We start from the raw sequence: 15,873 nt of genomic DNA, 5'->3' as shown, positions 1-15,873 counted from the left end.
ACTGGGTTAGGGGGACATAGATATTAAATCATCATATTCAATTAGCAAGACATTTCTGATGTGAAAGAGGGTGATAATGAGGGTCCTGAACAGTCAGAGGTACTCATTATCGCACAGTAAGAGTGTTGGAAAATCTCCCTTTGATTGATGCCTATCTCTCTCTCTTTTTTGGGAAGAGTTAAAGTGTATGTAACATCAATGGGTTTTTAACATTGTATTACAATAGGTAGGGAATGGGTATTAGTTATTTATTTATTTATTTATATTGGATATTTATGTACCTATTAATTTTGCATCCCATCGGGGAGTATCATTTTCAGAATGTATTAATCATTCTGAGATAAAGTGTCACTAAATCGACATCATAAAAAACAATCAATAAATGAATAATTACATGCGGTTCATACTCATTCACTATGAGAGTCATTTTCTGTATTCTGCAAAAAAACTGGCTTATACTGCTTCTCTCTATCTCCACCTTTTGTTCATGTTCCCCATTCAGCTAGGGATTTTGCAGCTGTAGTGGCAACTCTGCACATGCTCAATTTTCAGTGAGTTTTCTCTCTATTACATCTGAGCGTCCCATGTTACACATACAGTCACACATGTGGGCGTATACACAGTAGTAAAGGACAGCCCAATTCCTCCCTCCTCCTCCATGCCCACTAACCAGCGGGATATTACATGTAGATTATTGGAGGCTTCATCTCCTTCTTATTCTAAGACATAGGCTGGAGGGGTGTGACAATCCGCCCACACCATGTTATTGCCAAAAATAATAAAGATTTGATTTCAAATATATATCTGTATGACAATTTAAAACAGTTTATTTATATATATTTTTTTTACTGTGTATTCCAAAGGCCGTTTTTTTGTTTTATTTTGAACATGTGATCAGCAGCAGAAGACTAGAAGCTCCTCCTGCTTCTTTTTCCCTGCAGACAGGCTGGGAAAGATCTGGGTCATGTGACAGCTGTATATCAATTAGAAAAAAAGTACTTAGATGTTTGTTTTTAATAAAATAATTACAGTGCCATCATCCATATACAGAAATATAAGGGATACTGTAAATTAAACAGTGTGTTTAATATCACTTTAAAGTATATGTTTGAAATGTAATTTGAAAACACAGCTTGACCTATTTAAATATATTCTTATATTGATTCAACATATTTTTACTACTGATTTAACATATTGCATTTCATTATGCAGGTATCCGATCATGGGACACAAAGCTCACTGAATGCAACTTAGACCAAGAATTGAAGCTGTTTGTATCCCGTCACTCTGCACGATTTTCTCCAGAAGTTAGAGGTGAGCTATAAATGTTTACCATCTTTCTGGTTTATTTTTATATGTATGTTATCTACAGGAATATGCATATTGTAGCCATGTGAATGTAAAGCCATAAAAAAATGTAATAATAAAATTAACCACTTGACGACCGCCCACCGCAGATTTACTGCGGCAGGCAGCCGCTCCTGGGCAAACTGACGTAGTACTACGTCGCTCGCTCTCAGGAGGCTAGGGGTAGAGCGTGCACCGCCAGTGGCTCGCTCTCACCCCTGCTCGTCAGCCAGGGAGCCAGTGCGGGTGTCAGGTGGCTCCGATTGCTCCCCGCTGACAGAGAAGGAGGGACGGCTGATGTAAACACAGCCATCCGTCCTTCTCCCTCGGATGATCACAGAGGCTATGTGTTCCTGCTATATAGGATCGCATGTCTCTGTGATCATCTCACAAGCCCAACCCCCCCCTCACAGTTAGAATCACTTCCCTAGGCTTACATTTAACCCCTTGATCACCCATAATGTTAACCCCTTCCCTGCCAGTGTCATTATTAAAGTAACAGTGCATTTTTTTAGCACTGATTACTTTAGTAATAATGTCACTGGTACCCCCAAAAGTGTCAGTTAGGGGTCTGATCTGTCCGCCGCAATGTCGCAGTCCCGCAAAAAATCGCAGATCACCGCCATTGCTGTTAAAAAAAAAAAAAACAATAAAAATGACCTAAATCTTTCCCGTAGTTAGTAGACGCGATAACTTTTGCGCAAACCAATCAAAATACGCTTATTGCAATTTTTTTACCAGAAATATGTAGCAGAAAACAAATTGGCCTAAAATGTTAAAAAAATTTAAATTTTACATTTTTTGGGGGGAATGTTATATAGCAAAATGTGAAAAATATTGTTTTTTTTTTTCAAAATTGACGCTATTTTTTTGTTTATAGCGCAAAAAATAAAAAACGCACAGGTGATCAAACCACCAAAAGAAAGCTCTATTTGTGGGGAAAAAAAGGAAGTTAATTTTATTTGGGTACATCGTCCCGTGACCGTGCAATTGTAAGTTAAAGTAACGCTGTGTCGGAGTCGCAAAATAGGGCCTGGTCTTTAAGCAGCAAAATCTTCCGGTCTTAAAGTGGTTAACATGCGCCTTCTTATAAAGGACTAAACAATTTTAGATCCTCCTATACAGTTGGTAGATTACAACCCAATTCCAGGTAACCCCTCCTGCTGTTTACTACCACATCACTCTTGTAGCAACTCATGTTGCCTTTATTTTATTAAACCTATAAAGATTAAAGGTACAGTGGGTATAGAAAATAATTACCCCCTTTACAATAATCACATTTTATTGTTTTGCAGCCTGAAATGAAGACAGACACCATTTTTGTTTTATAAAGCTGTATTTACTCAGTGCAACCTAAAACATCCAAGAGAAAGATTCAACACCAACATAACAAAACAAATTCAAAATAAATTCAAAAACAGAATCACTGAGTTGGAAAAAGGATCACTGCCCTCGTGGCAGTATATTGTTGGACCACATTTTGCTTTTATTACTGTCTTTAGTCTGTTAGGATAGGTCGCTACTATCTTTGCACATCTAGACTTTGCAATATTTACCCACTTTTCTTTGCAGAACTGCTCAAGTTCAGTTAAATTTGATGGTGACCGTCCGTTTGCTGACTAAAATGGAATTATTTTGTCTCAACACTAATCAATATGTCTGGCGGAAATCCAATACAGCTCACAATCCAAATAACACCATTCCTACAGTAAAGAATGGAGGTGGTAATATCCTGTTATGGGGGTGTTCCTCTGCAGCAGGGACTGGAGCCAGTGGTGTATTTTGGTTTTGTGTTGCCCTAGGCAAGACTAAAATTGGGCGCCCCCCTATGTAAATTTGCCCCACTCCTTTTTTAACAGATGTGACTCCCTCCAGAATTGAAGGACTGCAAGTCCCAGCATGAACCCCTGAGATCTCATGAGAGGGGGTGGGAGAGTGAGAGGGGGTGGGTGAGGGAGAGAGAGAGGGGGATGAGAGAGAGAGAGGGGGGATGAGAGAGAGGGGAAATCAAAGAGAGGGAGGATGAGAGAGAGAGAGGGGAGATGAGAGAAAGAGGGGATATGAGAGAGAGGGGGGGTGAGAGAGAGAGGGGGATGAGAGAGTGGGGGGGATGAGAGAGAGGGGGGATGATAGAGTGGGGATGAGAGAGAGAGCGCGAGAGAGAGAGAGAGAGAGAGAGAGGGGATGATATAGAAAGAGAGAGGGGGTGAAAGAGAGAGAGGGAGAGAGAGAAGAGGGGAGAGAGAGAGAGAGAGAAGGGGGTGAGTGAGAAAGAGAGAGGGGGTGAGAGAGGCGGTTCTAGCAACCAGTGGCCAATAGAGTCTCAGGTGGAGGGGAGGTGGCTTTTTTGCTGCCCCCCTACAAAGTGCCGCCCTAGGCCTGGGCCTTGTTGGCTTAGGCCAAAATACTGCACTGACTGGAGCACTTGTCAGAGTAGAAGGAAAAATGGATGGGGCAAAATACCGTCAAATTCTTCAGGAAAATCTGATGCCCTCTGCCAGAAAGTTGTCAGCGGAAAGAGGTTTAACCTTCCAACATGACAATGACCCAAAGCACACAGCAAAAAAGACCACACAGTGGTTAAAGAAAAAGGAGAATGCCCTTGCATGGCCTAGTCAGAGTCCGGGCTTAAACCCCATTTGAAACCTGTGAAATTACTTGAAGACTGCAGTCCACAAACAGTCACCATCAAACTTAACTGAACGTGAGCAGTTATGCAAAGATTAGTGGGCAAATATTGTCTAGTATATAAGTCTAGATGTGCAAAGATAGTGGAGACAGCTCCCAACAGCCTAAAGGCTATAATTAAAGCCAAAGTAGGTTCAACAAAATACTGACATAAGGGGGTGATCCTTTCTTCAACTCAGTGATTCTGTTTTTACATTTTTATTTTATTTTTTCTAACATGTTGGTTTATTATCTTTCACCTGGATATTATAAGATGTGCTGGATAAAACAAAAACTGTGCCTGTCTTCATTTCAGGCTGCAAAGCAACAAAATGTGATTATTTTAAAGGGAGTGATCTTTTCTATACCCACTATATATATATAGTTTGGTCACGTCACGTCCTTTTCCTGCAGTGTGCAAGTCCTGCATACTCGAGAAGACGACTCAACATAGCCCCATTCTCTAAAGCATTCTTTTGAAAAAAATAAGGGCAATAATGCCTGGGGTGGATTGAATGACATAGGGCACCAGTGGGCTCAGAAAAGGACCAGCACTTGAAATTTGAACTGGTGAGTGTGCAGGGGGGGCAGCACTGGAGATAGAGTGAGTATTACAGTAAGAGCTGATTTTTAAACGCCATGTACAATTGATTTTGTAAATTTTATTATAAATTGAAGTTGGGATTTATTTCTCAGCACTTTGTTTTTGGCATAAAAATGCATATAACCTTAGTGTCCCTAACATATAATCCCCCACTTTCCTGAAGAGAAAGTGAGGGAAAAATCTTACTCATGGGGGCACAAACAGCAATAAAACCCCCTTCCTCACTGTGTTCTTATGGGGTCCTTTGGGGACTTTTACATTCAATTGTGTTCTGTCATAGGCACAGCAATAAAAACTTTACAGGAGTTTCAACCCTCTATTGCTCCATCCAAAATTAGAAATATAGAACGATTCTAGGCAATTTACAAATACCTCAATGGTGATCTGAGCATAGAAAAAACTATTCAGTCGCAAGAAATGCATGAGGCCATACAATGCGTTTAGAGGAGAAGAGATTTAACCTCAGACTACGCAGGGGGTTCTTTAGGCTACGTTCACATGTTAGCGTAGCGGACCGCGGGCAGAATCACCGTGATTCTGCCCGCGATCTGGAAATCATTGCAAATCGCGGGACGCCTGTGCGTTGCCGTTGATTTGCAATGGCACCCCAAACGCTGTGTGATGTTGCCGCGATTTCCGCCTGCCGAATCGCGGTAACATCCCGCAAACAAAATCGCGGGTCACATGATGCCCAAAAAAGGTACAAGAGCTTCTTTGGGTCGTCATGCGACCCACGATTTTGTTTGGGCGATGTTACCGCGATTCGGCAGGCGGAAATCGCGGCAACATCGCACAGTGTTGGGGTGCCATTGCAAATCAACGGCAACGCACAGGCGTCCTGCGATTTGCAATGATTTCCGGATAGGGGGCAGAATCGTGGTGATTCTGCCCGCGGTCTGCTACGCTAACATGTGAATGTAGCCTTAGAGTAAGGGCTACAAGACTGTGGAATTCTCTACTACAAATGGCAGTAACTGCGGGGAGTATGGCTACATTTAAAAGACTCTTGGACGTACATCTCAAGGATCAAAACATTCAGGGATATGAGAAATGATTACGGCCTACACAGGTTGAACTGGATGGACTATTGTCTTTATTCAACCTCAACTACTATGTAACTATATGTAACTAGAACTGTCAGACGAGCTAAATGGGTCTTTAACCACTTGCCGACCGCCGCACGACTATCTACGTCGGCTGTCAGCCCCTCACAGGCAAAGTGACGTAGGGCTACGTCACTAGCTTGTGAGGGTCTAGGGAGCGAGCGCGCGCCCCCGGCGGCGCGCTCCCGCTCCCGTGTGGTCACGGACCCCTCCGCGCATGTGACCGGCGGACCCGATGTCCGCCGGTCACTCTGCGATCGGCGGGGGAGAGGGAGAAAGTCAGGCGGCTTGTGTAAACAAGCTGCCTGTCATTCTCCCCTATGTATGAAGGATGATCATACGGTTCTACTATGTAGAACCGTTGATCACTCTTCATACATCTGAAGCCACAGCCAATCACAGTAGAAAGCACGCCCCTAGGGACACACATAGCCCCTCCCTTTCAAAAAAGTTAACCCCTTCACTGCCAGTGTATTTTTACAGTAACAGTGCATATGTATAGCACTGATTACTGTGAAAATGTCACTGGTAACCCCAAAAGTGGCAAAAATGTCAGTCAAGGGTCCGATCTGTCCGCCGCAATGTCGCAGTACCGCAAAAAAATCGCAAATCGCCACCATTACGCGTTAAAAAAAAACCCAACAAAAATGACAAAAATCTTTCCCTTTGTTAGTAAACGCGATAACTTTTGCGCAAACCAATCAAAATACGCTTTTTGCGATTTCTTTTACCAAACATAGGTAGCATAAAACAAATTGGCCGAAAATGTTAAAACATTTTGATTTTTACATTTTTTTGGGGGGGAATTTCATATAAAAAAATGTGAAAAATATTGCTATTTTTGCAAAATTTACGCTCTTTTTTTGTTTATAGCGCGTGATCAAAAAATCGCACAGGTGATCAAATACCACCAAAAGAAAGCTCTGTTTGTGGGAAAAAAAGGACGCCAAATTCGTTTAGATACAGCGTCGCACGACCGCGCAATTGTCCGTTAAAGTCACGCAGTGCCGATTCGCAAAATACCCCCTGGTCAGGAAGGGGGTAAAATCTTCCGGGGCTTAAGTGGTTAAGAGATGCAATAAAGCTACTCAAATCTTAGGTTTGATTCCTGCTTCAGCGGAGAGCTGTTTTTTTCTGCATAAGAAACACAACCAACCACAACCACCAAACGAAACCTTTATTTGTGTAACAAAAATGCTAAAAAATTTGTTTCGCTACAGTGTTGCATGACCGCAAAATTGTCATTCAAAGTGCGACAGCGCTGACAGCTTTGTCTGGTCAGGAAGGGGGGTAAAAGTGCCCAGTAGGCAAGTGGATAAAAAAGGCCTAAAGATACCCAGCTGGGATAGGAGATGACAGTCACCCAATAGTGATCCCAGCCATCCCAATTGGGTGGTGACCTCAAATCCCTGAGATGTTCCCAAGCCAACACACCAGCCAGTTGCTTTCTAGTAATGAATGAATTGGGGAAGTTAAAAGGCTTGCCAGAATTACTATTATTCCCATCAGTGCTGACGTCCTCCCCCCTATCCTATCTATATACAAGCGAAAGAACATATAATGTGACTCATGCCTGAGTGTAGTCAGATCCTGCATGCAAAACCCACCACCCTCGTAACTCGCTAGATGGTCTATTATTTGCTGAGCAGACACTAAGCAGCCCTTTTCCAGATTTTCTACTGTTCGGAGGAAAACGCAAGGCACATCTGCAGCTGTCAAACGTCTGCCAGACTTTGATTTGTCTTGTTTGTTTACCATGTCATATTTCAGTTGACATTGCAAATCTTGTTACTATGTGTTTGACTAATATTCCCTAAGAATGTAATTTCAGGGCTGCAATTATACAGTAATTTCTATTGCTTCATGTTTATTACAATGTGCTCATGAACAAATTAGCTGTTTTCATCATTTTATTTTTGTTTTGCTATGTTGCTGAAAATAATTGTGAAAATAATTGGTTTCTTTGTATGTATGAATTACATGGGTTGTTACCAACATGTGGTAAAAATGTCATGTCAATAGCGCTTTTAGAAATATCTTTACCTAGAAAAATGGTGAAATATTTAATACTTATTTTACCCGCTGTATGTATTCACTTTCTTTAGTATGTTTGGGTCTAAATAGTAAAATTAAATACAAACTATTAATGTATAACTAATAGTTTTAGGCAGCTGAAAAAAAAGCAGTAAATGAAGAAAGCAGCAGGCCAGTAGCTGAAGGCGCAGCATAAGCGCAGGGCCTACATAACTGGGTTTGGCAAAATAGGCGAGAGTGAACTAAGGGGTTAACGATAATAAGGGCCAAGAATAAATAAAGGCCTTACCTTGTTGGTGGAGGATAGGGTGGGGCAGGGTGTGGTCCTAGGGGTCTTCTGGTGGGACGTGCTGCTTGTAGAATCAGTTTAGCAAGGGGACAGCGCAGGAAAAGTTTCTCCCTCCCTCCCGTCCCCTTTTTTCAGTTTTATCTTGGGTTTTCTTTTCGGGGTAGGATGGCGATGGTGTTGTCATGGCAGCGGGCAGAGGTTGCTGGGTTTTTGAAAGCAGGGGATGGTTACGTTCTTTGGAGAACGAGGGTCTGGGCCCATCTTCGGTATGGGTGTACCTACCCTAATAGTGTCTGAAGTAATATGGATGTGGTTAACCACTTAAGCCCCGGAAGATTTTACCCCCTTCCTGACCAGGCCCTCTTTTGCGATTCGGCACTGCGTGACTTTAACGGACAATTGCGCGGTCGTTCGATGCTGTACCTAAACAAACTTGACGTCCTTTTTTTCCCACAAACAGAGCTTTCTTTTGGTGGTATTTGATCACCTGTGCGATTTTTACTTTTTGCGCTTTAAACAAAAAAATAGCGTAAATTTTGCAAAAGTAACAATATTTTCACATTTTTTTATATGAAATTCCCCAAAAAAATGTAAAAATCAAAATTTTTTAACATTTTAGGCCAATTTGTTTTCTGCTACATATGTTTGGTAAAAAAAATCGCAATAAGCGTATTTTGATTGGTTTACGCAAAAGTTATTGCGTTTACTAACTAAGGGAAAGATTTTTGTAATTTTTGTTGTTTTTTTTTTAACGAGTAATGGCGGCAATCTGCGATTTTTTTTGCGGGACTGCGACATTGCGGCGGACAGATCGGACCCTTGACTGACATTTTTGACACTTTTGGGGGTACCAGTGACATTACTACAGTAATCAGTGCTATACATATGCACTGTTACTGTAAAAATGACACTGACAGGTAAGGGGTTAACTTTATTGGTGATGCAGGGGTTAAGTGTGTCCCTAGGGGCGTGCTTCTAACTGTAAAGGGATGTGGCTGTGTGTGTAATGGCAGAGACATACGATCCTACATAGCAGGACTGTATGATCTCTGTTCGTACACCAGGGAGAATGACAGGCGGCTTTGTTTACATCAGCCGCCTGCTTTTCTCCCTCTGCACCGGACGATCGCGAGGGATGTGCAGGAGCGAGCGGGGGTGGGAGCGGGCCTCCGGCGGCGCGTGCTCGCCCCCTAGAGCCTTACAGGCTAGCGACGTAGTCCTTAGTTGCTTTGCCTGTGAGGGGCTGACTGCCGCAGTAAATATACTGTGGGTGGTCGGCAAGTGGTTAAGCTGGCTGTATCGGCTGGAGTATGGATAAATGTTTGTCCCCGAGCCGGTGTAATTGCGGCTGGGGGCCCCTGGTGACGCAAGTTGGTGCCAGATACAGCAGGTTGGTCATTTAAGGGTGTCTTCAAAAATCTTAAGACCTATTAGAAGAGCAGGTAGCTATGTCAGGCTGTTTATGTTATGTTTTCTCTAAGAAGAATGTTATATTGTGTAATGAAGAGATTTGTTATTTATGGTTGTTTAATAAAGGGGCTGCTATGGCCAGTAAAACCCAAAAAATAAAGATGTATTGGTGTGAAGTTATTTTATGTCGGAAAAATTGGTGGAAGGAAAATGGCGGTGGTTGGGTAGGATATGGCAGCAGTAACATTGGACAATACCCCAGTTTATTATGGTTATAGAAATAGAAGTGTATTGCACTGCTGTACAGTGACATGCGATTCCTTCCTGTGTGCTGCGATTTAATGCAGCTCACTGTACCACACCTCCGGGGCAGTGTTGCCAACTTACCAGATTGAAATTTACTGACATGACACCCAACGTTTACTGGCACAGCCAAGTTTTTACTGGCATTTCCAAAAGTTACAAAATTACAGTTTTATCTGCAAGTTTCAGTATTTAGGCTACAAACAAGTACAATATGCAGTTAGCAATGTGATATAAGGTAGATATTAAGGCAAAACACATATTTCTTATTCTATTTTCGATATAGTAAGTAAGAAGCTCAGGGACAGGACTCAGGAGGGCAAGAAATTAGAATGGGGAGGTGCACACATATGAAATTGACTCTCACAGTGACACTGACAGCAGCGTGCAGCAGGACAGATGATGATGATGACGACACAATACGTCCCCTCCTGAGTCACAGTGACAGTCTCTCTCCACACCAGATGGTGCCTTCAGTCCAAACAACACCGATAGTCCTGCTCCCAGCTTGCCTTTTTCCCATCCTCTAGACCCGCAAACGAGGCTCCATGACATCACACAATACTCTCACGTACTGCCTCCGCCAGACCCACAGGAACACACTGTAGAACACACTCTGAGCTGGAGCTGCGCATGCACAGTTCCAAGTCGAGCGTCACAGCCATATTTTTTACTGGCAACCTCTTCCTGTCACTGGCATTTTCTGGCAGGAGAAAAGTGCCCATTTCTTACTGGCTGCCAGTAAAGCCCCGTACACACGCAACGAATTTCCGCCGATCGGTCATCTGTCTTTTGTCCAGAGTGGTGTCTGTTGGTTGGAATGTGCTCTAGACTGCACACTCATTTTCCCGCACGACAGAATTCTACTTCAGAAGTGATGTCATGTGTTGGATTGCTTTCTATGTGTTCTTTCATCTCTGAGCATGCCTAGTCTTGCTCATAAGATTTTTCCTTATCGAAATCTGTACTAATGAGACGAAAATCAGTCGTGTTTTGATGGTCGACAAAAATGATATAGCCTGCACACCAGGATTTTTTCGGCCGAAAAGTCGGAGTCGGTTGTCGGAAGCATCATACTAACAAGCCGAAAATCGGCAGATCGGTCGTCGGATGAAAATTCCCGGCCGAATTTCGACTCGTGTGTACGGGGCGTAAAAATACTGGCGGTTGGCAACACTGCTCCGGGGTGAATTGCAGTGTGAATAGGACACATAAAAAACAACTGTTTTCTGTGTTTCCTAGCGGTGACCTGCGTTCATCCAGTGTGGGAAAAAACAGGTCACCGTACTATATGTGAACAGGGCCTTAAAATGTTACTGTTACTGTAGATAAAAAGTATACATTTTGTATTCTATAATTTGTCATGTTTAAAATGACACTAAAATTAACTAAAAAAAAAAATTGCAAAAGGGCCGGTTGTATCTGTAGGACTAGATGTCTAGAGCACCCCACTCCCCCCTTACATCAGATGTCAAGAGTCCCCCACCCTCCCTTACATCACAGAGCACCTCGCTTATTTTTTGCTGCTGCAGGGAAGAAGCTGGGGGCGGAATTGGGAAGCAGAAAGTGCAGGGTTTTAAGGAGGACCAGAGGAGAGCTAGAGTCAGCTGCCAGTGTCTGCTAAAAGCTTAGACCAGAGGAGGTGGAAACAAAGGGGTTCTGCGGCTCCCAGAGATGCTCAGGATCTGTAGGATGAAATCTTTCCTCCTCTGTGCTGCTGACTGCTGAAGGTGGGGGGGGGGGAGCCCTCTCTCCGTGGCTGCACAGAGAAGTGCAGGATCTGATGAAGGAGTTCTGTCCTCTTCTCTGCTGCCGACTGCTGAGATAAGGTGAGGGCAGAGACAAGGGGGGTGCTGCAGCTGCAGGAGAGGTGCGAGGGCCATATAAAATGTCCTGGTGGGCTAGATTGTGTTTGACACGTGTGGTATAGAGATATAATATAAATATTATATTTATTCTTATTAGGACTCATGCACATTGGACGTTATAAAAATGTCAGTAGCTTTGTAGAGTTTTCAGCTTTTTTGCATTGGCGTTTTTCAGCATTTTTTTTTTTTTGCGTTAGCGTTTTTTTGGCGTTTTTAGCAAAAAATCACCTCTCTGCTATTTTAGTAACTCCCACTTTCCCACAATGCAATGCTTGCCAGAAAATGCTACCCAGAATTGCAACGCATGAGTGTTCACACCCATGCGATAAGATTTAGGTGCGGGGAAAAACGCGTCCTACAACATTTTGGTGCAAATGTGATGCAATTTGAGCCATGCAAAATATATGGCTGAAATCACATCACACAGACATCCCATGTGATGTGCACAGGAATGTGGTGCATTTATGAGGCAAATCACATGCGGTGTTCAGCATGCACCAGTGTGAACCCAGGCTATGTTCCATGAACGACACCTCAAAACAGAACCCAGGCTTAAACAAAAGCAATGGAATCAAAAACGCCAAAAAAATGCCAGTTAGCAGCGTTTTCTGGCATTTATCGACGTTATAGCATTTTTACAGCTGAAAAACGCCACTGAAAACCCACTAGTTTTCGTTTTTTTTTTTTTATACAGCCAGAAACTGCTCCTGCCAAAAACTGCTGATAACAGCCTGTGTGTGCATGGACACATAAGATAACATGCTGGGGAGTTTATTGACTGTAGAAAAAAATGTCTGATGCCAAAAACAGCAGCTGTAATAACGACCAGTGTGCATGAGGCCTTATAGTTCTGCTTAATAAAGTTATTGCTGGTAAAATCATGCAACATGGTCCCCAATGATTGTAAATTCTCTGTCAGTGGCATTGCAGGGGTACAGAGGTTTTGGGGATTTTTTTTTTGTATAACCATTAATAAGGAAGGTATAAAAAGAGACAGAATAGAATCACACAGTACCGTGTGATAAGAAATAGGCTAGATTGGACATTTACAGTGTATGTGAGAATAAGACCCCTTATTGTATAAGGTTGGTATCCTACACAGAGATGTATAGTAACTAAGTGGAACTACTTCACTACTGTACTTAAGTACCGAAAGGCGGTATCTGTACTTTCCTAGAGTAGAATTTCTTTCTCCTACTTCCACTTTTACTTCACTACATTTTTTCAATGATTTCAATACTTCTACACCGATATTTTTTTTTTTTTGTGCTGCATAGTTACTCGTTACAATTATAAAAATTACCACTTCCAGAACAGTAGATGGCAGGTTTCATGAAGTTCAAAACGTGTATTATCACCGCATACGAAAATAAAAGCTACTGTATGTATAAATACAAGCTGCATTTGAAATAATAAAAAAACAATATGATGTTCAAACTTTTGACTTCTTTCTTTAATAACTACATAACACAGTACTTGTACTTTTACTTTCAGTACTTGAGTAGCAATTTTTTTTTTCAAAACTACTGGTACTTTTACTTTCAGTACTTGAGTAGCAACATTTTTTAAAAAACTACTTGCAGTACTTAAGTACAAAAAATGTTGAATACTTTAGTACTTCTACTCAAGTCCCTTTTTGATCGAGCACTTCCACTTCTACTCAAGTCACTTTTTGATCGAGCACTTGTACTTTTACTCAAGTATGGGTTTGGAGTACTTTATACAACTCTGATCCTACATTCATTGTGCAGTGCAGCATAATGCTTGATAAAATGTATAGCGTCCAAATACATCTGGGGCTTCAATTCCTTTATAGGCTGTTTTCCTTCCCATACTGTGCAGTAGGCGGATGTAGACTCATTTATTATTAATAGCCTTTTAAAAATGTAAATTTATGTGAATTATTTATGCTTTTTATCTGTACACTACTCAGTGCTACAGCTAAGTGTCCATTCAGTGATGAATGTCAGTGATCAAAGCAGTTTTTTTTTTCTTTTTTTGTAGTTTGAAATTAAACAAAATCAATAATTTATTTTAAAGACATTTAAAGCCAGTTATAAGGTTAATTATTATAATATGGCAGGAGGATTCCACTTTTTTTGTACCACCGGAGGCTGTACTAAAATACCCCTCTGCAAATCTGTGCTAAGCTTTGCACTTCACATTCGCACACACATGTGCTTGTAAACCGGACTGAGACCCTTGGTTATGGCCATTGTGCCCTATTCAGAGATCCGACCATCCGACCATACTGGTGTGCTATACTGTATATGCCAGGAATCTTCTGTCTTACTAGTGAAAAACTACTGCACAGTTTTCCACGTAAGTGTAGTAGCAGTTAATATCTGAGTGGTCAAAACCTTGTCCCATCCTGCCCCTATATGAGACTACATGTGAATGTGAGAAGCTTTCAGTATAGGAATGAACATTGTTTATATTACATATATCCGATGAAACAACTGTTGTTACCACACCCCATGAAACCATTTGTGGGGTTCTGGGGTAAAAGACAGGTGCAGGATATTCTCTATCTCTTTGAATCTGAAGCCAAGCATTGTATAACGTATGTGGATGGTGTAGAACTCAACAGGAGTAAAATAACTATAGAAATTGTAGCGATAAGAGGCTGCCCCAAGGATGGAGTCATATATAGCTCCCGAACCCCTGGTAGGGACCGTATGTACAGAAAATGGTCATTTTCCCCACCTATAACTGGTTTTAACAGCAAGGAGTACTGGAAGGGCAAACCCATGTCAAAAAAAGCCAAGGGGTTTCCAGTCACAACTTACCAACAAGCCTGCGACCAACCGAATTAACCTGTCTAACAGTATGCATTAAAAGCAGGGGTTTAGTTGCACACATTTGCAAATACATGCTTAAGCTGCAGGCCACGGCAAGGCACCCTGATATCTGCAGACCCTAACTCTACCTTTAAAGAGTCTCCATAGTGGGAGCACATGCATTCTGATGGATAGATGGAGGACAGGTGACTGGAGGGAGCCCACCCTTCCTTAAAGGCGCAGGATCACACTGAACACCCACAATGGTAGCATGTGCTCTCACTGTGGAGACTCTTTAAAGGTAGAGTTAGGGTCTGCAGATATCAGGGTGCCATGCCATGGCCTGCAGCTTACACATATATTTGCAAATGTGAGCAACTAAACCCCTGTTTTTAATGCATATGTTAGACAGGTTAATTTGGTTGGTCTTGGGTGGTTGGTGAGTAGTGACTGGAAATCCCCTTGCTTTTTTGATCTGCATTTGCCCTTCCAGTGCTCCCTACTGTCAAGACCAGTTATAGGTGGGGGAGGTGACCACTTTTTGTAATATTGTTTATATTGGTCAGGCAACGCACTGACACCTTTGCTGACAATGTGTAATGTGCTGGGTGTTCAGTGTGACCCTGCGCCTTTAAGGAGGGGTGGGCTCCCTCCAGTCACCTGTCCTCCATCTATCCATCAGAATATATGTGCTCTCACTGTGGAGACTCTTTAACCACCTCCCACCCGGGCCATAGTACATATACGGCCGGGTGGGAGTCTCGTCCTTCTGAATGGACGTTCCGGAACGTCCTTCAGAAGGAGCGAGATCGCGCCGCCGCGGGCACGCGCAGCGGCGCGATCCCGATGTGCCTGTGTCCCTCGGACACAGCGCAACAAGATGCGTCAGGAGGGCCCTGTGATTGGCCCTCCTGATCACATGACGGCTGTGTCCAATCACAGCCGTCATGCAATGTAAATACAGCCGTTGTAACGGCTTCGATCTCTTCTCCTCACTGACAGATCCTGTCAGGGAGGAGAAGAAGAGGATCGATTCTGGAGCTGGGGTGATCAGTGAGTATTTTTAAGTACTCACTGATCACAGGGGGGGTCTGTGCTGGTAATCAGATGATTGATTACCAGTGCAGCCCTGGGGGGAGGGGATGCCACTAGAGCCACCAGGGATGCCCACCCATGACCACCAGGGATGCCCACCATGGCCACCAGGGATGGCAAACAGCCTGCCAGTAGTGCCCTCCTATCAGTGCTGCCCACCAATGCAATATATCAGTGCTGCCCACCAGTGCCCGTTATTGCCATCCACCAGTGCTGCCCACCAGTGCCCATTATTGCCCACCAGTGCTGCCTATCAGTGCCCATCAGTGCCCCCCATCAGTGCCAATCAGTGCCGCCCATCAGTGCCAATCAGTGCCGCCCATCAGTGCCGATCAGTGCCACCTATCAGTGCCCACCAGTGCCCATCAGTGCC

The 15,873-nt window shown here is 43.0% G+C and overlaps 1 protein-coding gene across 1 annotated transcript in view; it reads left to right on the top strand.

The window, feature by feature from the left end:
- MAP1B (microtubule associated protein 1B) overlaps positions 1-15,873 on the top strand; it is a 107,690-nt gene that overhangs the window by 39,266 nt on the left and 52,551 nt on the right. Inside the window, exon 2 of the mRNA XM_082257325.1 lies at positions 1,213-1,314. Within this exon, the coding sequence (XP_082113451.1) occupies positions 1,213-1,314 (102 nt within the window). The remainder of the gene's footprint in view (positions 1-1,212; positions 1,315-15,873) is intronic.

The sequence above is a fragment of the Pelophylax lessonae genome (genome assembly GCF_965119305.1).
Source record: "Pelophylax lessonae genome assembly, chromosome: 1".
In the NCBI taxonomy this organism is placed as follows: Eukaryota; Metazoa; Chordata; class Amphibia; order Anura; family Ranidae; genus Pelophylax; species Pelophylax lessonae.
This window is presented reverse-complemented; position numbering and strand designations above follow the sequence as displayed.